General features: G+C 47.8%; 1 protein-coding gene across 2 annotated transcripts; it reads left to right on the forward strand.

Annotated features, from left to right (window-relative positions):
• The first annotated feature begins 8,783 nt into the window (after positions 1–8,783).
• On the forward strand, positions 8,784–20,322 carry SFTPD (surfactant protein D). Of its 2 annotated transcripts, XM_078345474.1 has the most exons (9): positions 8,784–8,823; positions 10,883–11,112; positions 11,215–11,416; positions 15,311–15,427; positions 15,699–15,815; positions 16,130–16,246; positions 16,670–16,786; positions 17,380–17,463; positions 19,844–20,322. In XM_078345474.1, the coding sequence occupies exons 3-9, from the start codon at positions 11,218–11,220 to the stop codon at positions 20,218–20,220; spliced, it is 1,128 nt and encodes a 375-aa protein (XP_078201600.1). In that variant the 5' UTR covers positions 8,784–8,823; positions 10,883–11,112; positions 11,215–11,217; the 3' UTR covers positions 20,221–20,322. The 2 variants fall into 2 exon arrangements, with proteins under 2 accessions (XP_078201600.1, XP_078201599.1); XM_078345473.1 differs by lacking the exon at positions 10,883–11,112.
• The last annotated feature ends 1,961 nt before the right edge of the window (positions 20,323–22,283 follow it).

Genomic DNA, 22,283 nt, shown 5'->3' on the forward strand with positions numbered 1-22,283 from the left:
GATTATAGGTGTGAGCCACTGTGCCTAGCAAAAGTTGAAATTATTTTTAAAAATTTCTAACTAAAAGAAATCATAACTATTTGAAGTGATGGATATCCCAAATATCCTGACTTGACCATTATATATTATATGCATGTGTCAAGATATCACATATACTCTAGAAATGTGTACACTATTATGTATCAGTAACATTTTTAAGAAATAAAACATAAAAGGAAAATGGGATACATATGCACCATGAAATGACACACAGCAATAAGCAATAATGAAATTATGTCCTTTGTGGCAACATAGGTGCAACTGGAGGCCATTATCCTAGAGCAAATTAACATGGGAACAGAAAAACAAATATTGTGTGTTCTCACTTATAAGTGGAAGTTAAACACAAGCTCACTGGATATAACAAGCTCCTAACATGTGCAAGAAAGAGACAAATAAATAGAAACAGGGACAAAAGAGATTATGTAAATGTTGTTTTAGAGAAGGGGAATTCCAAATGGTTATAAATACATGACAGCATATTCAACCTCGCTAATAATCATAGAAATGCAAACTAAAATAGCAATAAGATTTTAATACTCATTCATTATATTCACAAAATGAGAAAGCAATAATACTTCAGAATTAGCAATGATGCTAGGAGTAAGTACTCAGACGTTCTTGGTTGAAATATATACCATACTAGGTTTTTGAAAGCTTCTGGCAATATTTGTTAAAATGAAACTGCATATACCTTCCAATCCAGTAGTCACATTCCTAGATTTCTGTTTGTTTGCTTGTTTATGAGACATGGTCTCACTCTGCCATGCAGGTTAGAGTGCAGTGGTGGTCACAGCTCACTGCAATCTTGAACTCCTGGGTTCAACTGATCCTTCAGCTTCCCAGGGTCAGCCTGCCAAGTAGCTAGAGCTGCAGGAATGTACTACAATGTCCAGCTAATGTTTTAATTTTTTGCAGAGACAGGGTCTCTATGTTGCTGAGGCTTGTGTCAAACTCCTGGCCTCAAATGATCCTCTCACTTCAGCCTCCCAAAATGCTGGGATTACAGATATGAACCACTGTGCATGGCTGGAAATCTTTTTTTTTTTTTTTTTTTGAGACGGAGTTTCGCTCTTGTTACCCAGGCTGGAGTGCAATGGCGCAATCTCGGCTCACCGCAACCTCCGCCCCCTGGGTTCAGGCAATTCTCCTGCCTCAGCCTCCTGAGTAGCTGGAATTACAGGCACGCACCACCGTGCCCAGCTAATTTTTTGTAATTTTTAGTAGAGACGGGGTTTCACCATGTTGACCAGGATGGTCTCGATCTATTGACCTCGTGATCCACCCGCCTCGGCCTCCCAAAGTGCTGGGATTACAGGCTTGAGCCACCGCGCCTGGCCGGAAATCTTTTTAATAAATACAAAGACACCAATAATAAGGAAAGATAGGCAGATAGATGATAGATTGGTAGATAGATGATAGATGCTTATGTGCGGATATATAAATGTATGTGTGTTTGTGTGTGTGTATATATATATATATATATATGAGACAAAGAAGTTTTTTGTAATACTTTTCATGGTTATAAAACCTGAAAAAGTCAACTTTAATATAAATATTTAAAAGGTTTTGATAAGGTTACACCATGCAAAATTATACTGCTCTAAAAAAGAGTGGGTTAAAATTATATGCATGGAGTTGAATGAATTTTTACAATTAGTGTTAAAAAGAAAAATTTAACAAACAGAAGCAAGTTTAATATGATCCTTAGAAAATGGAAACTCCCAACACACAAGCATAAATATATGCATATATGCTGATAAATAGTCACAGAATCATAGACAAGTGAATGTAAATTCCACATGGAAAATGTTACTTACTTAGCTGTGGGGGACACTGGAGTTAAAAAACAAAACAGGTGAAAGGAGAAGAGGAAGACAGGAGAATAACTAAAAATAACCTTAGAAAGTAATAAAGCTATTAATAAGGTAAAAATGCATTACATGATTTTCATCATACAATGTATGTTTTTGTAGATAAGTATATATAAAAATATTCCCTTGTGTGTGTATTTACATACACAGAGCACAGATTCACATATACATAGAGAAATAATAAAGACATGATCACCAAAATGTTAAAACTCATTATCGACAAAACTCAAAACCATAAACCAAATCACAAAAACTCTAAGGAAGGTAGAGTGTTGGTGATTTCAAACTTTTTTTCTCACAATGTTAAATTTTCACAATAAATATGTAAGTCATTGTTATATGAAATCAGATGGATTCTACAACAGTTTTTTAAATTATGCTTTTAGATGAAAATTCTGTTTTTTCCTGAAATGAATATAGTTGTGTCTCTTTACTTCCTGCCAACATTTGCCTCATATTTCTTTTTCTGTCTCTTCGTCTTTGACTCAGTTATCAATAGTAAGATTAAAAGAAACACTTTTTTCCAGTAGTTTCAAATGATGCAGGAGACAGAAATAATACAAGTCAGGATGCAGTAGAGATGTTTCCCTTTAACCACTCCTTTCTCTAGTGAATGATAGAGCCACACAGTAAAGTGTTTTTCCTTTATTGTATGTGTTAATATTTAAAGAAACAAAGGGTAGAGTATCCAGAATTCTCATTCAAAAAGGTAGTTTCAAGCACTCTCACTTTGTCAGTTTTATTAGGTTAGGCATTCAGAGAACACGCATATGCATGTCAGTTGGATTCAGCCCGTTGACCATTGTTGCAGAATCTAGTCAACAGATTAGACTGCATCAATACATAGCACTTGAGTGTAAGCAATCGTACCTTTTCTGTGTGGTTGTGGTGGAGGGAGAAGGTGGAGGATTACAGGTTTATACTACCAAGCTTCTAGATTTTGTAGAACATAAGGTATGGCACTTTTTTTTTCCTTCAGGATCCCTGTATTTGTCTTTCTTTGCAAATTTAGTCGCAAAGCAAAATGATAAATATTTTAAGATAAACCCTTACTATTCAAAACATTGTGGTCTCATGACACCAACAAGATAGCAGCATAGAAGATCCCCAGCCTTCCTTCCTGCTCGGAAATACCAATTTAAGAATCATTCATGGACGTAATATCTTTATAAAACCTTTGGGGTCCAAGTAAAAGATTCCAGCTCCTTGGGGGAAGTCTAAGACTGCAAAAAGCCTCATTGAGAGGAAGCCCTATGCCCTTAGTAACAGGCCTGTCCATCCAAGGCTCCAGTAGAAGGCTAATCAACAGAACGCGAAGCAGCTCCACCTCCTGCAAACCAGCAGTGACCATGCACACCAGCAGACTGGGTGGTGATCCTCTCCACCCACAGACCCCCAAGGCATCCTTCCCACTGAAGACCCCTTCTGCAGCACCCACCTAACCATAACGATTAGTCAAATATACCTGCAGATACTGAATGCAGGCAGACCCCACCTGCAGACCATGGCAATAGGCCTGCTCAACTGTGGACCCCAGCGGCAGGTCCTCCCATGTGCGGACTCATGCAACATCGCGGATGGTGGAGAGCGGCATGCCCTCCTCACCGGTCTGCACCCGTACGCGCTTCAACGCCACGCAACGGCCTCCATTCTTCAAGTCTCGGGCCTTGAACACCTTCCCATAGGCGCCCTCCCCGATCTCCGCCATGCATTCATACTGCTGGTCCGCGCGGCTCAGGCCGTCCTTCTCCATGCTGCCTGGACACCGCCTGGCGCGGCGCCACTGGGACGGGTGGGGGGTGTGCTCAACTAGCTGGCGGCCACTGCTCGCCTCCTCCGGGGCTCCCGGGAGCTCGGTCTTGCTTTTTTTTGCCCCCCTGCCGGCTCAGGCACTTGGGCTCTGGGACTCTCAAGGCTGCAGAGGCTGGATGGAGCGAACTCCCCGTGGGGCATGTGTTCATGCATGTGTACACACATGGATGACAGCAGCAAACCTACCCACCGATTTCAGCAGTAGGCCCACCTGGGGTCACCAACAGCTGGTTGTCTGCTGACCCCATCAGCCAACCCACCCAGAACCTCTGATCTGGCTGCTTCTACAAATGCAAATTCACCAATGAAAGGATACAAGGTTCAGAAAAAATCAGGCAAACATGACACCATGAAATGAATCTAATAAAGCTCCAGTAACCAAACTGAAAGAAATGAAGATTCGCAAACTGCTCAACAGAAAATTTAAGATAATCATCTTAAAGAAGCTTAACAAGATACAAGAGAACATAGAAAGACAATGAAAAAATATCAGGAAAACAATACATAAACAAAACTAGAAGTTTAACAAAGAAATAAAAACCATAAAAAAACCCCCACAAAAATCCTGGAACTGAAGACTACAATGACTGAATTGAAAATTGAATAGAGCACATCAACAGTAGATTCAATCAAGTGGAAGAAAGAATTAGCAATTCATAAATAGGTCATTTGAAATTATCTAATCAGAGGAACAAAAAGAAAAAAAAGAATAAAAAAAGAGTAAAGAAAGCCTATGGAACTTGTGGGACACCATGAAGGAAACTTATCTATGTATAATGGGTGTCACAGAAGTAGGAGAGAGAGAAAAGGGGGCAGAATACCAATTTAAAGAAATAGTAACTTTAAACTTACCAGATTTAGGGAAGGAAATAGATATCTAGATTCATGAAGGCCCGAATTCCCCAAATAGGATGAACCCAAAGAGGTCTATACTGAACACATTATAATTAGTTTGTATATTATAATTAGTTTGTCAGAAGTCAAATTCAAAGAAAAGAAATTGAAAGCAGCAGTAGAAAATTGACTTGTCACATAAAAGGGAACCTCCAAAAGACTATCACCAGATTTCTCAGTGGAAACCCTGCAGACCAGGAGAGAATGAAATAATATATTAAAGATATAAAATAAAATAAAAACCACTTGTCAATCAAGAATTCTATACTTAGCAATAGAAACAAGAATTCTATACCTAGCAAAGTGTCTTTTATTAGTGAAGGAAAGATAAAAACTAGACAAACACACTGAGGGAATTTGTCACCACTAGATCCACCTTGCAAGAAGTGCTGAAGAAAGTTCTTGAAGTTAAAATAAAAAGAGGTTAAACAGAAACATAAATGCATACAAAAGTATAAGTCTCATTGGTAAAGGTAATTATAAAGACAAGTAGAGTTTTCCTTTCCCCAAGATGGCTGTCTAGAGACTTTGGACACCAGTTCTCCTCAGAACAAAGAACCAAAACTGCAGTTGAATAATCATGGTCTGAGTGGAATACTGAGGAAGGAGTGACATGACCTATTGGAGAACCCACTGGAAAAAGCTGTAGTGCAGAAAAAGAAGAAAGCAAGAGTTTGGCAGAGACTGATCCCCAAGGAACATAGAGTTCCATGGAGAGGGTAGGTGGGGGAGTTGTTCCCCTCACTCCTGTGGCAGACTACAGACTGCTGAACTTGTTGGAGAGCCCCTCTGTACCTATGAGCCCAGGCACTGCTGTCAGTGTTGATTTGAGAACTTCTTGAGGGAAGAGCATTGGGTGCTCAGCTCATGTAGGCTCACTTGCTCTCCCCAAAACCTGAGCTGAAGTGGCAAGTGTCACACTGGTTATGTACCCATTGTGGGTCTGTATTCTTCCCAGGGAATCTCAGCCCCATGTTTTTGCATCACTAGATCCTCCACAAACATTCCCAAGAACTCAGACTGCAAAGCCCACAGGGGACAGGTGGGACTCTGGGGAGCTATGGGATTCCTGGAGGTCTAGCCCTCAGGAGAAGGGAGAGTGCATGTGCCAACATACCCCTTCAGACAAAATAAACCAATAATTTGTTTGCTCTCCTTTGACTGAGAGCTCCCACTTGTGATAAGAGGTTGACTGACCCCTCCCAGTAGAGATATAGGCATGGTGCTGGGATCTGAAGGGGAGGAGTGTGGTTCTGCACCAGTAGGCAGGTAGGTGACACTGGTGCCTGGGAATAAACATGGAAAGGGAGTCTTCTTGTACCCCCTCACTCACTGCTCCAGATAGACCCTTGGCTGTCTCTATTGGGAGTTGATAGAAGTGCACCTGGGGATGGTTTTTCAGGGATACTGGGGGAGAGCCGCACTCCCATTGATGGTGTGTAGTGGCCAAGGCTTGCACAAGGGTCAGAGTTTATCCTCCTCCCCATATGGAGTAGCAGCATTCCCATAACAGAATGCACATGAGTATCAGAGCTGCTGAAGGAAGAGGTTCTATCCCAAGGCCATTTTGGTGGTAGCCACAGGATGGGTGTTTTCTGCAGACCTCCATTGCACTGCAGCCTAGAGATGAAGGACAATGTCTATCTGAACTGAAGGTCACAAGCTCTGTGACAAGGGTGTGATAGGAAAGTGGACTGCCTTCCTGCCTGCCCAGGATATGGAGCTGGTACACTCCTTCCCACTCTGGTGGAGACATCAGTGCATTTTACCATGAGCTCCCCTTTCCACCCCCATCAGGGCAGGTGCTTCTGCTCATCATTGGGGTTTCCTAGGGAGAGCTTAGTCGTTTAGCTCCACTCAGTTTTGCATCCCCGTCCAAAGCTTTCTGTCCCCTTCAGGGAATCAGGCCACCCACAGACCAGCTAACTTCCTGTGACAACAGAAATCCCCTCCCAGAAAACTAAGATTAAATACCTGTCAGCTTCTGTCACAGCCAGCTCTTATTGGGATTCAGACTCAATTGCACAACCAAATAAAAAACAGGCTGACAGAGGACAGAGAGCTAAGGAATGAGAATAAACTTCCTGAGACCTACTCATTCCCAGCCCCTCAGAAAGTAATATTCCTGCTTATGTGCCCAATACATTGCTACTACAATCAGCATAATAAAGACACTACACAAAAGTTATCTATAACCAAGAAACTCACACAGAGCTTTGACCCACAGAAGGCACATAAGGTTGAAGCCAAATGATCATACACAACATGCAGTCACACCTTAAAAGGGGGGAAAATCCTAGATCAATCAGAATAAGTAATTTCAGAGTGTGAAGTCCAGTTGTTTGAATTTACCTAGTCAGACAGAAATAAAGAAAAAATAAATTTTTAAAAATGAGCAAAGACTTTGAAAAATATAGAATGATGTAAAGTTATCACACACACAATATATAGACATTCCTGAGGGAGAAGAAAAAAAACATAAAAGACTGGAAAACCTGTTTGAGGGGATAATTTAGGAAAACTTCCCTGGTCTTGCTAGAGAATTAGACATCCAGATAGAAGACACTCAGAGAACACTTGGAAGATGCTCTGCAAAAGAAACCTCATAAAGGCATACCATCATTAGACTCTCCATAGTCAATGTGAAGGAAAACATCCTAAAAGCAGCAAGGGCAAACTGTCTAATCTGTAAAGGAAAACCCAAGAGACTAACAATGGTCTTCTTAGCAGAAACCTTACAAGCCAGAAGAGATTGGGGTCTTATGTTTAATCTTCTTAAATTATGCAAAACCCTGCCAGTCAAGAATTTTGTATCCTGCTAAACTAAGCTGCATAAATGAAAGAGAAATAAAGTTTTTCCCATAGAAACAAATGAAAAGGGAATTTGTCACCACTAGACCAGCCCTACAAGGAATGCTTAAAGTTCTAAACATGAAAATAAATGGACAATACTCCCCATCATAAAAGCATATTAAAGTGAAAAGCTCATAGAACATATAAAGCAATTACACAATTGAGACTAAAAAGCAACTGGGTAACAATTATGACAGGAACAAAACATCACCTATCAATATTAACCTTGATAATAAATGGAGTAAATGTTCCACTTAAAAGATACGTATTGGTGTGGGTGTGACGGCTTACACTTGTAATCTCAGCACTTTTGTAGGCTGAGGCAGGAGAATTGCTTGAGACCAGGAGTTTGAGACCAGTCTGGGCAACATAGCAAGACTCCATCTGTATAAAAAATTAAAAAGAAGTATTAGCCAGGTGTGACGGTACTTACCTATAGTCCTACAACTTAGGAGGCTGAAGCAGGATAATCACTTGAGCCCAGGAGTTTGAAGCTGCAGTGAGCTATGAGTGCATTATGGCATTCCCGCCTGGGTGACAGAGTGAGACTGTCTGAAAAAAAGAAAAAGAAAGAAAAGTTATATAGATTATAAGATTGGATAAGAGTAGCTAACTAGTCACTAGAGCAGTGCACAAGGCAAACACCAGCTAAGATGGCCGGGAGAACAAGCTTGAACAAGGCAAGGCAGAGGTCTACTAAGGGAAATCCATTCCACAAAAGACAAGCGAGGCAGGGGCTCTCTGAGGCCTAGAGAAGCATGCAAAAGAGCAACTCTTTTCAGGTGGCAGCTCCCTAGCTGCTGCCCCCACATGCTGCTGCCTCTGCAGCCACTCCATCTGCCCCACCCCTGCCCAGGTATGCCGAGCAGCTCCCATTCTTTCCCAATATCTGGGCAGTGCTGTTGAGATGAAGGAAGAAAAGAAGTGGACACAACAGGTCCTGTTTCTTAAGATCTGCAGTTATGAGTTGCTTTTGCAATCACTGTAGGTCATTGTGCAACTCACTGGTCTCCGGACTCCTGATTTCTGGACATCTATAAACTAAAGACACTGATGATGCCACTTAACTCACAGAGCTGCGGTGAGAAGGGTGCAGCTGAGATCAAGGCCTGATAGTGGTCTGCAAACTCTAGTGATGGATGTGCATAGTGTTGTGAATATCAGTGGCAGGTTTCCGGAACGCAGGTGGGGATAAGAGTGAGTGAGTCAATAAAGAAGAAAATTGCCCCACTTCTTGAAGGGAGTTTTTGGGGCTGGGCAGCTCAGGGTGCAGGGCGGGCATAAATAGTGAGTGCCTGCCAAGCAAAGGCTAGTTTGTTCGGAGCTCCTGAGGCCTAAGAAGAATAAACCTGTAAGTGTCTCTCTTCTTGCCTTTTTTTTTTTTTTTTTTTTAATTTTCTTCATGTCCTGTAAATATTCCCCTGCCCACCTGGACAGTTCAACCTACTGGCGTGGAGGAAGGGAAGGTCTGCGTAGCTGTTCTGGTCTAAGAGGCATGGACACGGGAGGTGGGGAGCCCAGGAGGTCTTATGGTGCTCTTCTGCCCCTTATTCAGTAGCCTCAGCCCAGGGGGGCATTTGCTTTCTGAGGTGGGTGGGGTCACAGGGTGGAGGAGGGGGTGTGACACCATCTAGACCTCAGATGCCACTATGTGGAAGCCTCAGGTGGAAAAATGCAATTCTAATTTCTGTCTAGGCTGTTTTCTGCCCTGATTTCTTCAGAAAGGACAGTGGAGGAGAGACAAACCTAGGCACTCACAGGCCGGGGTTCTAAACCCATCCTGGTGCCAACTGCCTGTGGAAAAGCAGGGCAAATTGCTTTCTCATAGCTTCAGGTCTTTACTGTAAAAAAATATACTTACTGGGGTAGGTTTCTGATTTTCCAACCCATATTCAGAGGAGACACTCTTTTCACTGAAAGTGTACTCTGAAAGCTTAGCATAAACTGGGCACTGCAGGGGTTGAGGGGGACCACGGCTCTGCCCACTCCATCTGCTGCCCCAGCTAAGATGCCTCATCTGAATCCTGGGTCTGAAAACTGGGGTCTGCCCTCTCCAAGGGTCCTTCATGCCGCAGTGACTGGTGGTGCCTCTGTGCCATCTTGAGCTTGCAGACAGAATGCCTATTGCCTTTCATTCTTCCCCAGACTCAGGCACAGGGCCCCAGGGTTGAGGCAGCTGCAGGCCACAGAACAGTGCCCTTGTTCTGGCTGGGCTCATGATTGAGCCTCTGCCAGAACAGGTGCAGCCAGGTGGATGCTGCTGGCTGGGAGCTCACTCAGCTGTTTCCAGAGACTCCCAGGATACCTCAGAAAGTGGTGAATTCAAAATTGAAAGAGGCTAGTGAGAAATAGGGGTTGTCCATGGCCCCAAATCACTGGTAGTCAGAAAAGAAAGCACTCCTCTGGGCAGGAAGCCCCTCCCTTGCCACCACCCCACTTGGCCTGGCAACCCCCTTCTTTGCACAAGTTCTCTGGCTGTGTTCCCAGCCTCTGTGGATCTAATCAGCTCTTTTCACTCTCGTAACTACAGTTTCTGATTGAGAAAAGATGCCCAACACAGGGAATATCCCAGGTCCTGCTCTCAGTTCCTGACCCTTTTAGATGGTAAATGGGTGCCCTGTTGGATAGTTGCTTTTGCTTACCTGCAAAACTAGCCTTTAGCCCAACTCAGCCTACCTGGCATGTCCTCTTTCCACATAAGACTTTTTTTCTTTTGTAGACAGAGTCTTTCTCTCTTGCCCAGGCTGGAGTGGAGTGGTATAATCTCAGGTCACTGCAACCTCCGCCTCCCAGGTTCAAGTGATTCTCCTGCCTCAGCCTCCTGAGTAGCTGGAATTACAGCACACACCACCACACCTGGCTAATTTTATGTATTTTTGGTAAAGACGGGGTTTCACCATGCTGGCCAGGCTGGTCTCAAACTCCCAACCTCAAGTGATCTGCCCTCCTTGACCTCCCAGAGTGCCAGGATTACAGGCATCAACCACCATGGCTGGTCTCCACATAAGACTTCTTTTCCAAGCCCTTTCAGATGGTCTGGGGAGAACTCTAGGTGTCTCAGGCTTTCTCCTGCTGCTAGTTTAGTGTCTGAAAACTTTCACCTGAGTTCCCTCTGGGACATTTCTCTAGAGACAGCATCTGATTCAGGAATGGCAAATTGCCAGGCAAATGTGCACCACCCTCCCAGCCTGTGCTCAGGAAGGGCATCACTAAGCATTCAGGGCTCTGGCTCATTGTCAGACCAGCACTGTCAGCGCCAGTACGAATCCATGCAAGGCAGCAAGTGAATAGAAACAGGCTTGGCTTGTCAGTGCTAAGCCAATCACCTCAGTGGTACAGACAGGTGGGTGGTCTAGGGAGTGGTGGGGGGTCCTGCCCAGAGGAAAAATGAACTCTTCTTGATGTGACAGATGGACCCAGTGAGAAGTGATACATTCTAGCCACTGTGCAAAAAGTAGTTCCCAAGAGAAGGCACAAGAAGAGAAGACATGAGCACCTGGGAATAGGGGGAGGCTGCTGTCAACCTCTCTCAGAGTTCCAGCTGGGTAACTCATGCCTTCCACCCAGATCATGTGCCCACCTTGTCCCTAAACTGCTTTTGGATTCCTGCTGCTCTGTGCCGCACTACAGAGGAGAGAAGGTAGACATGGGGGCTTCTCATCACTTCCAGAAGCTGAGCCAAGCCCTAAACCATGTCCTCGAAGCATGAGCATGTCTTTTCTCTTTCTGTTCACCTCTCCAGGCCATGCTGCTCTTCCTCCTCTCTGCACTGGTCCTGCTCACACAACCCCTGGGCTACCTGGAAGCAGAAATGAGGACCTACTCCCAAAGAACAGCGACCAATGCTTGCACCCTGGTCATGTGCAGCTCAGTGGAGAGTGGCCTGCCTGGTCGCGATGGACGGGATGGGAGAGAGGGCCCTCGGGGAGAGAAGGGGGACCCAGGTAGCGTGGGGCCATGGGCTTATCCTGCTGGGAAGGAGTGGTCATTGGAGTTGTAACCAGCCCAGCAACTCTGGGTACTTTGTTATGGAAGTCTTGGAGATGTGTTTCTTCCTCCCAAGAAGGTGGGTTCCACACTGCTCCACCAGCTGACAAACAGGTGGCTGTGCTGAGCCCCCATGTGCTCCTCCAGCACCCAACTGCCCTAGCTCCTCCTCTAGGATCCCCAGATCCTTCCCATCCCAAGAGCAAGCAAACGGGGTGAATTACTGATGCTGGGGGCCTTCTAGAGCCCTGTGACGGCAGTTAGCAGTTGTTCATTCCAATTAAATGGTGTCTGTGAAGGGCATTAAGTATTTTTCTTTTTTTTTCAAGACAGAGTCTTGCTCTGCCACCCAGGCTGGAGGCCAGTGGTTCACTCTTGGCTTACTGCAACCTTGGCCTCCTGGGTTCAAGCAGAGTTCCTGCCTCAGCCTCCCGAGTAGCTGGGATTAAAGGCACCCAACACGGAGCCTGCTAATTTTTGTATTTTCAGTACAGATGGGGTTTCACCATGTTGGCCAGGCTGGTCTCTAATTCCTGATCTCGTGATCTGCCTGCCTCAGCCTCCCAAAGTGCTGGGATTACAGGAGTTAGCCACTGCGCCTTGCCTAAATATTTTTAATATTTAATTAAATTCCACTGCATGAAGGGTGAGAAAAGATGGGGCTCCATGGTTCCATTCTCAAGCCTACTCAAGAGGATTTGCCCTAATACATTACAGGGAGAAAGGGCACTCACTTTTCTTTGTCCACCCCAGTGCTTGGGCATTCACTGGAGTCGTTCATTTAATCCTCCCAAGAATCTTACAGGGGACATAGTAATCTCCTTTGACAGGTAAGAAAACGATGATGCAGAGAGGCTAAGTAACAACCTTTCTGGAGGCAGAAAGGACAAGGGCTCTGCACCAGGCTGGCCTGGGCTTGAAAGCTGGCTCCATCTCCACACCTAGGAGAGACCCTCAGTGTCACTGAGTTCATTTTTTTATCTGCTAATAGGAATGATATCTGCCACTCAGTGGTGAATAATTGAGCCAAAGCTTTATTTTTTATTGAGTCTTTGGGATAAAGTTGCATTTCCTGCTGTACCAAATAGGTGAATCATCTTCGGCTTAGCAGAGGTACTGATGAGTCAGGGAATTGTCCCTGGAAATACTGCTCCCTCTTGTAGGGGAGGATCTGGGTCTTATTTTCAAGAAAGGAGAATTCCATGAACCAGCAGCACGAACCAAGGGACCTCTGACAGTGGGCAGGGCTTCAAAGGGATTAGATAGTCCTTAACTTTGTGGAAAGATGAAGCAACATCCCCAGGCTTTGTGGGGTAAGGGGTGAGTGAGCATCTGCCTGTCCCTTACAGACAGAAGGTGGCTCCCAATGTGAATGGGATGAGGCCTGGGGAAGGCTGCCCAGTGGGGAACTCAGAATAAGGTGGGGTTCACCTTGGCAGCTCTTTCTCAGAGACTCCCAACTCATCTGGCTTCCAGTGGGGGCCCCAGATTCCAATCTCGGGGATCTTTCCCACAATGACCCTCCAAGTTTGCCGCCTGGAGCATGGTCAAGGTCTACCTTCCCCACCTATGTGCCTCACCCCATGCACATTGCAGGCCTGGCTTTGGGTGAGTACTTGGACGGAGGACAGCACACAGTGGGGCTGCAGGATGCTTTGGGTCCTCAATTGCAGTTTCTCCAGTCACTCCACTGTTACAGGTGTGAGGGTGGATGTCCTGGGAGGCCTGGAGCATCCTCATAATCCTGACCCTATAGGTCTGTGTGGGGCCAAAGTCTGTGTACCCGATGACCACCCCTGCGGAGTTGGAAGCATGTGGTCCCCAGAACCTGCTACAAGGAAAATTGAAGCTTGGAAGAAGAGACCTTTGAGCAGAGGTGGAGGGTGGAGCTTGAGTTACTCTGACCAATAACTAAGACATGTAATGGAGGGTAAATAAGACCCAGATCCTGCCTTTGGGGGGAACAATTCCTTATTCCTCAGCACCTCCAGCATTCCTGCCCAGAAAGATTTCTGGGAGAGTCCCTCCAGGGATGCTTGTCTCCCTTGGACAAACCACACACCTTACAGCAGCCCATGAGTCCCAGCAGGACCACCCCGCACCCCTGCTGCTCCTCTGACCTCAGCGCCCCAACCCCTACTCAGCTCCAACCACACAGTTTCTTGCTGGCCCCTGGGCCATGCTCAGCCCCTCCCTCCTTGAGGCCTTGCTGTTTGCTCTTCTCATGGCTGTCCCTGCGGCTCATACTTCACCTCCTTCAGGGCCTTACTCCCCGATCACCCTCTCCGTGAGGCACTCCCGGACCAGCCTACTGAAAACAGACCCTACCCCAACACACTGTATGCTTTACTTTTCCCTGTGGCATGGTATCTAACATACCATATGTTGTACATTTTTAATGTTTTATTATCTGTTTCTACGAGATAGAGTTGAAGCTCCCCAGAGAAGGGCTGTTTATCCCCAGTGTTTAGGACAGTGGCTGGCATGTAGCAGAAGCTCCAGAGATATGTATGGAATGAGTGAATGGAAGATGGAAGGGGAGGAGGGGTTTTAGGAGTCAAGACAGCTAAGGGCTGGGCCATAAAGCTCCACATCAGGTGGCACTCAGGTGCAGGGCTAGGTCTCTGGGGACACTAACATACACATGAGTGCTTTGAAAGGCACAGGTGCAGGGTTTAGGGAGGTGCCCCTCCTCCACTCTGGTGCTCTTATGGCCTCCACAGTTTGTGTGCCAAGAACAGGAGGGCTCTAACGCTCCCTTCTGAAGAGTGGTGTTTTTCTCTTGGTTTATCTTCCTGCTGCTGGACTGGCCAGGGTGAAGCCCAAGCGAGGCTCCACCTGAGGTCAAGACATCCTGCCTTCAGCACAATGTGCTGTTGGGTGTCAAGGGTGTGGCCTCTCCTATAACCCTCTGTTCTTCCGTTTCATCCCTAATAAGGATTGTAACCAACAACCGGACCCAGGTCATGGAATTCCACTGGGCATGGAATTCAGATGTTTCGAGGTGGTGGTGCTGCTGGGATTACCAAGCACAGAATCTTCCACCCATCCCGCAAATTCATCGTTGCTCTCATCACAACCACACGTTCGTGCCCCCCACAACCCCCGGCCACCACGGAGGCCTGGCCTCCTCTGCCTTGGGAGCATGGTTTCCAAGTCTGAAATGTCACTTCCCCTCTGCAAATCTTCCTAAATTCTCCTTGCCCTTAAAATTCCACTTTCTCTTTGAGGAAGACAGCTCTGAGTATGTGTGTGCTGGGGTGGGGATGCTCGGATGAGATGAGGGACCCTTCATGCATTGTCTTCCTCTCCTGTTACCCTTGTCTCAGTATATGATGAACCCCTTGCTGAGGACTTGAGGCTAAGCTCAGATTTGCATCTGGCCCAGTGCTAGGTATAATGTAGATGCTGCATAGATGGCTCTTAGTGAACAAATAAATGAGCAAATGGACCAATAACTGAATGAACAAGTTAGCACCACCTGTCTGGTGCCACTTCTGGTTGGCTTCCCTGATATATATATATGAAAAGCAAGAAGTGTATGATCACAGGTAAGAGCTGACAGATTGCCTGCCATCAATGCAGTGGCCTTGGGGCAGGGGAAGGAGCACCTCATAGAAAGTCAGACAGGTGTCGGCTTTAATCCACCTCCAACTCTGGAAAGCTTCCTCCTCACCTATAGAGTGGGCATGCCAATACCCATTCCCTGGATCGCCACTGGACCCGGTGTGTGATGATGGAAGTCGCACGCTCTGCAGAACCCTGAAGGAAGGCTCCGGGCCGATCCTGCAGGCGAATGGCCCTTCCTGGATCTAAAACCAGGTCTTTGTCCATTTCTTCTGCTGCCACAGGTTTGCCAGGAGTTACAGGGCAAGCAGGGATGCCTGGACAAGCTGGCCCAGTTGGGCCCAAAGGGGACAATGGCTCTGTTGGAGAACCTGGACCAAAGGGAGACACTGGGCCAAGTGGTGAGCAACTGGGCATTGACTTCAGGTGTTTCCAGGTGGTGGTGTGGCTGCGAGGATGTGCCAGCGGGCATGCACAGTGCCCATCCTAAGAAGAAGGAAAAAGGTTGTCTGAAGGTGGCACTGGGTCATTTCACGATGTGTGAAAGATGGGGACTGCTGTTGGGAGGACAACAACGCAGCTGCCAGACCTCTGTTATTACCCTCACCTTACTACATGCTCCTCCTGCCAAGAGGGTTCAATGTTACTGACTGGGCTGGTGCTTTTCCTTAGGACCTCCAGGACCTCCTGGTGTGCCTGGTCCAGCTGGAAGAGAAGGTCCCTTGGGGAAGCAGGGGAACATAGGACCTCAGGGCAAGCCAGGCCCGAAAGGAGAAGCTGGGCCCAAAGGTAAGTGGCTGGTCTGTGGTTGGTCTGAGAGTGGAAGGGAAGAAGGATAATGGTCCGTGATGTGACCTGAGGAGTGCTCAGAGTACCAGGGAGAGCCCAGACCCTCAGTGATGCAAAGGCCTTGCCACACAGTCTCCCAATCCCCACAATAGCAATAGTTTCCTCTCACTCTCCACAGAGGGCCCCAGAAAGCAAGGATAGTCTCCCCACTTTCTCTGACCCTATTGTTGTGGGTAAAAAGCTCAATTGCTAAGAAAACCACACCCACTGATTGCACTCTCAGCTGCGTTTGTTCCTGTGTGTTCCTTCCTCAGGAGAAGTAGGTGCCCCAGGCATGCAGGGCTCGGCCGGGGCAAGAGGCCCCACAGGTTCTAAGGGAGAGCGAGGTGCCCCTGGTGAGCGTGGAGCCCCTGGAAACACAGGGGCAGCAGGTGAGCAGTGGAAAGAGCTGGGGCTGGGCTGGGTCCAGTTCTCCTGTACCTGCTGTGCCCACTTGCAGCTGTCAATGCCCAAACCCCCACACCCACAAAGGCAGAGCTGGCATTGCTGGACCACAGGGAGAATCTATATCCAAGGAGGGTGCATGAGGGGGCTCTGGGGATGGTTCCTGTCTAGGGTGAGTGCGGTGCTAAGCAGCAGAGAAGTCCGGATACAGGGAAGGTTGGTTGTTGGGTGGGGCAGTTTATACAGCGGGGTTGATTGCTGGATGACAGGGACATCTGTGTACAGATAGCTGCATAGCTGGTACTGGGGACTGTCTGTTTCTGGGCAATAAGGATAGTTAGTTCATGTACGGGAAGGTAAACTTGCTAAGAAATGGGCACATGGCTCACCCAGTTCTTCTTTCACCCCAGGGTCTACTGGAGCCACGGGTCCCCAGGGAAGTCCAGGTGCCAGGGGGCCCCCAGGATTGAAGGGGGACAAAGGTGTTCCTGGAGACAAAGGAGCAAAGGGAGAAAGTGGCCTTCCAGGTAAGGTAGCGGCTCCTGGCTCGGGGAAGCCCCACTGGGCATGGGTGGGCAGAGAGGAAGCCCTCCTTAGCTCAGGGCAGCCCCTCCTCTGGGATGCGTGCCCCACTGAGGGCAGGTGGTGGGTGGAACTCAGGAACAGTGGACAGGCTGGAAGGCAGGAGCACTGGGCTCTGGTCTTAGTCACTTAGTACTCATGGGAAAGCAACCTGGGCAGCTTCTCCATCTGACCCTTGGGAGAACCACAACTGCCTTCCCAAGTTATAGGCATTAAAACCCAGTGAATGGGAAACACATGAGTGTGTATTCCTACACTCGACTCCAGACCCAATGGAGATACCATTATATTCCAAGACTTTAAAGTCACAATGTCATCTGGTTCAGTGTCAGTGAAGTACAGGGACCGACGTATCCATAGCAGAACCATAAGACATCCTTGCACAGCAGAGGCCGGCTGTGTCAGCCGATGTGGGCTTGCTGTGGGTCAGCCCCACAATATGTGCTTGCAACTAGACATTCTTCCCTTGGGGCCCAGACTATGAGTTCTTCCTTTGTTGTCTGGACAAGTCTTCTCTCGGCTATTTTCTCCCCTGCAGATGTCACTTCTCTGAGGCAGCAGGTTGAGGCCTTACAGGGACAGGTACAGCACCTCCAGGCTGCTTTCTCTCAGTATAAGAAAGGTGAGTTTCGATCTGAACCTGGGCCCAGCACTGGCATTGGGCCCCAGACTAGATCTCTACCTTGGTTTGGCCTTAGGTGGGGCTAGACCTTTGGCTGGTCCTGAGGGAGAGCCTGCCCAGGATCTAGGCTAGGAAGGAGCTGGGACCTGTGTAGGGCTGGACCTGGGCTGTGGCAGAAAGTAGGGCTCAGGCTGGGATGGGGCTAGAGCAGGGCAACCACCTGGCTCCCAGAGCTGGAAGTAGATCCAAGGGGGCAAAGGAGGAGGATGTAGCCCCTATCACCAGCTCACCAGGCTGGTAGTAGCATAGTTAAGGCCATCAAGCTCCTGAACCACCCTCCGACCTCAATGACACCTGGGCTCTGAAGCAAACTGTTGTCCTGAGTCCGGTGCACTTCACTGGAGTCTGTTTCCTGCCTCCCTGTGCCGGTTCCTCTGATAAACAAGGGGCTGCCCAACACGGGCTGTGCTTCTTACCTCTGGGGGCCGGGTATGGGAGTGCCCGGTGATAGTGCTGCACATCCCAACGCAGCAGAGAATCCAATCCAGGTGCTGTTCTAGGAGCTAGGGCTGGGGTTCTGCTCTGGGCGTACAAGGCAGGTGGGGACCTGACCTTGGTATGTGGCCATCAGATATCTCACTTTAGACGTGCTTCCGGTTCAGACAAGGCAGGCTGCCTCTGGGCTCCAGCCACTGCTGGGCTCTCCTTGCGGCTCTGGAGGTGTTTTAGAGCAGCGAGTTTGCCCTAACCCTGGAATCCTGAAGAGTCAGAGGCCTCCAGGGGCACACACCTGAATGCCTGGTGCCTGTTACAATCTCCACATCAGTGCCCAACTGCCCCTACTCTCCTCTGCCCTTCCTGACATCAGCTTTGAGTTCAGGCAAATCTCATCGAGCCAAAAAATAAAAAATAAAATTTTCTGAAGGAGTGGAGCACAAAGGGGCTGATTAGGTGCGACACAGGGTTGGCTTCTAAGTACTCAAGCTCCAAGACGAGAGTTTCAAGCATTTGCTGTATCTCCCTTTCTGCGTATGCTTGCACTCACTCAGAGGCACAGTGACAGAAACACACAGAGGAACATGGGCATATGTGCCACCACATGTGTTTGCACTTACACACCATCACTCACTCCACCTCCATCTACATACATGAGCTCGCATGTTGTCTCTACAGCACACACATCCAGATGAACAGTATATACTCCCATGTACCTTTGGATAGATGCACATATATTCAAAGGCATGCCCATATATGCACGTAGCACATAAACCTAGTAATGGCACATGAACTCTTATGCTGGCTTTGTTCAGGGTTGCTCTGGGTGCCACCCTGAGCCCGTGGAGAATCTTACGGACGATAGGTCAGGGTGCAGCCTGCATTCTGAGCAGGCCAACAAAGCCAGGGGCACAGCCCTCTCTGGAGCTTCCATTGACTTTGCAGATTTCCATGCATGGGCCCAGGAGCCAAAAGGACAGACTAAAAAGAGGCACTTGACATGTTACACAGGCAATGCTTTTGTAAACTGAGTCCTGATTTTAGAGATGAGGAAATGGAAACCCTGAAAAGGAACGTGACTTTCCCTTTCCCACGCCAACAGCCATTGCCAGGGTGGATGGGAATGCCCGGTCCTCCATTTCCCACCTAAGGCTGTCTCCAACACTGACACCACTCTCCTGCATCTTGCTCACACATGTCCCTTTCAGATGCCCTCCTCCACTCCCTCAGCACCTCCCAGGCCGGCTGACTGGCTGGGGCATCACCCATGTGCATACTAAGAGGCCGACATGAGGCTAGACCCAGAGCAGAGATCAGCATCTGGCAGCTTTCAGATGTCCTCTCCTCTTCCTGCTCTCCCCTTTCCTCACCCCATTACACAGTGCAGACCGTCTCCGACAACCCCACATTCCCTACTGTTGTACGGGGTGACAGTGGGCTCGCTGCAGGGCGTTTTCTTTACTCTCAGAAACTGGCCTGGTCTACACCGTCATCAACTTGGGAAAAATTGCTCAGTTCTACATAGTAATTGAGAAATCAATTCTGGCACACAGCATGTGCCAAAATAGAAGAGCATGTCTGAGCTTTGGTGTCGAACTGAGTGAGGCTGAATCCCTAACTGTACATTTGCTGCCTGTGTGACTTTGCGCCTCTTAGCTTCTCTAAATGCCTGTGCTCTCATCTGTAAGTGGGAAGCATGGTGTCACCTCGCAGGGTACGTCATGGGGTGGGGCTGTTCTGGAATAGTGTCTCTCTTGCATTCTTTCCAGCGTCCTGATGTGTTTGGGAGGTCTGAGAGGCTCAGGTAGGTGCACAGAGGTCTTGGAGCCCCTGAGCTCTGGCCAGGTGATGCCATAACCCCAATCTGACTCTTTTCTTCTCTTAGTTGAGCTCTTCCCCAATGGCCAAAGTGTCGGGGAGAAGATCTTCAAGACAGCAGGTGTTGTGAAGCCATTTGCAGAGGCACAGCTGGTGTGCACACAGTTTGGTGGGCAGCTGGCCTCTCCACGCTCTGCTGCTGAGAATGCCGCCTTGCAACAGCTGGTCATAGCTCAGAACGAGGCTGCTTTCCTGAGCATGACTGACTCCAAGACCGAGGGCAAGTTCACCTACCCCACAGGGGAGCCCCTGGTCTATTCCAACTGGGCCCCAGGGGAGCCCAACAATGACGGCGGGTCAGAGGACTGTGTGGAGATCTTCACCAATGGCAAGTGGAATGACAGGGCTTGTGGAGAAAAGCGTCTTGTCGTCTGTGAGTTCTGAGCCAATGGGGGTGGGTGGGGCAATGCTTGGCTCAGGATCCTGACCAGCAACTCAGGGCCTAGCCCCTCATGCTGCCAATATCCTAATAAAAAGGTGACCATCTGTGCTGGGAAGGACTTCTCTACAGTAGGTGACCAAAAGGGAGGGCTGCTGCAGGACACTGCAGAGTGAAATGTGAGGCCGCCTTCAAACTGGAAGTCATTTCAGGGGAAGAAGCGGCCAGCCTGCTTTCCCTATAAGGGAAAAAGCGGGTCTCCAATGTCCTTCCTGTCCTCAAACCCGATGACTCATTTTCAGCCCCTTTTCTCAAACCATCAGCTGCATTTGACCCTGTGGCTCTCTCTCTCCTCTTTCAAGGACTTCCTCCTCCCAGCTTCATAGATACCCCTCTTGCCTGATTTTACTCTTTTTTTTTTTTGAGACTGGGTCTCACTCTGTCACTGAGATTGGAGTGCAGTGGTGCAATCTGGGCTTACCACAACCTCTGTTTCCCAAGTAGCTGAGACCACAGGCATGCCACCATGCTGGCGAATTTTTTGTATTTTTGGTAGAGATGATGTTTTGCTGTGTTGCTCAGGCTGGACTTGAACTCCTGGGCTCAAGTGATCTACTTTCCTTGGCCTCCCAGAATGCTGGGATTACAGGCGTAGGCCACTGTGCCCAGCCCCTTATTATTCCTTTTAGCTTATCCCTCTTTCTCTCCTTGACCATTTAAAGTGCAGTGCCGAAGTCTTAACTCCCAGTTCTCTTCTCTCCTTACACTCACTCCAGAGATGAGCTCATCCTGTCCGCTGCTTCCAATTCCTTCTGCAGGCTCGTGGCTCCCCCAGGTATATCCCTATTCAGCTACTCTTCCTGAACCCCAGATTCCTCTAGCCAATTCAGGCTGGAGCCCAGGGATAAAAGGGGACTCCCAGCTTCCATGGCGCCTCTTATTTCAAGGTCTGAGCCCAGGAAGCTGTACATCATGACACGGTGACCTGGCAGAGAATCTCTGCCTCCCCAGCCAGGCCACATGGTCCTGCACTCTTTAAGCCTCACCCCTGCATCGCCCAGAATCTTTCTCCATCCTTGATAAACATGACTGCCTCTTGATTCATGGGAGGCGTACCAGCTGCACACTCCTAAAGCCATCTGAAATCTTAGGGAACTTTGGAACAAACGGTCTCTGTCCAAGCTCCAGTTCACCTCCAATCCTCTTGCCTGGTAATTCCAGGAACGTTCTTTCCCCACTCTACCTTAGAGATAATCTAGTTAAATCCTCCTCCTCATTTTCCAAATATGAAAACCAAAGCACAGAGAGGGATGAAACTGTGCAGGAACACGAGGGGTGTCAGTGTTACAGCAGAGTCATGAGCAAGATCATTCTGACCCTGAAGCTTATACACTTAGCCTGTAAATATATAGGCCAAAGATCATGCATATTTAGTTGATTTGACGTATTGTTGCACATAATGATTTAAATGACATCTGTGTTCCAAAGATGTCAGTGGCACCTGGATGAACCACAGCCCCATAAAAGGGGCAAGCAAATAACCTCTCTCCTGATAGAAAACCAGCCACTCTCTCCTTGGTTCACACAAACCTGGGAGACTTCTCTTTCTGGATGGGATCCCCCAAGCCCCACCCACTTCCCAGCACTCCTACAAGTACATCTCATATATTGGACAGCATGTCTATAAAACAAAAGCCACACATCCAGACAGCATGCAGCCCAGGTTCTCTGCTAAGATCTTTCTCCAGTTACTGAAAAAAACAATCCCCAATTTCTGGCAGCTTCTGAAATACAAGTCCGTTACACAATAATGAACAAACTACTCAGAGACCACACCTAAGCACATTCATCAAGGGCACACAAAACGGCTTTTTTATTACAAGTAAGAGAAAACACTTGAATCTAGCATAAGCCAAGAGAAGTATTTTTTCTATGAATAGAGGGTTCCAAATGGGCTCAAAAAGGATTAGGGGGCTCAGGTAACAGGGTGATCTCTCCCTGGCTTCTGCTTCTCTCTATGCGTCTTTGCCTCTTTCCCTCCTTTGTGCACCAGCTTCCTCTGCTTCCT

The sequence above is a fragment of the Callithrix jacchus genome, chromosome 12 (genome assembly GCF_049354715.1).
Source record: "Callithrix jacchus isolate 240 chromosome 12, calJac240_pri, whole genome shotgun sequence".
Lineage (NCBI taxonomy): Eukaryota > Metazoa > Chordata > Mammalia > Primates > Cebidae > Callithrix > Callithrix jacchus.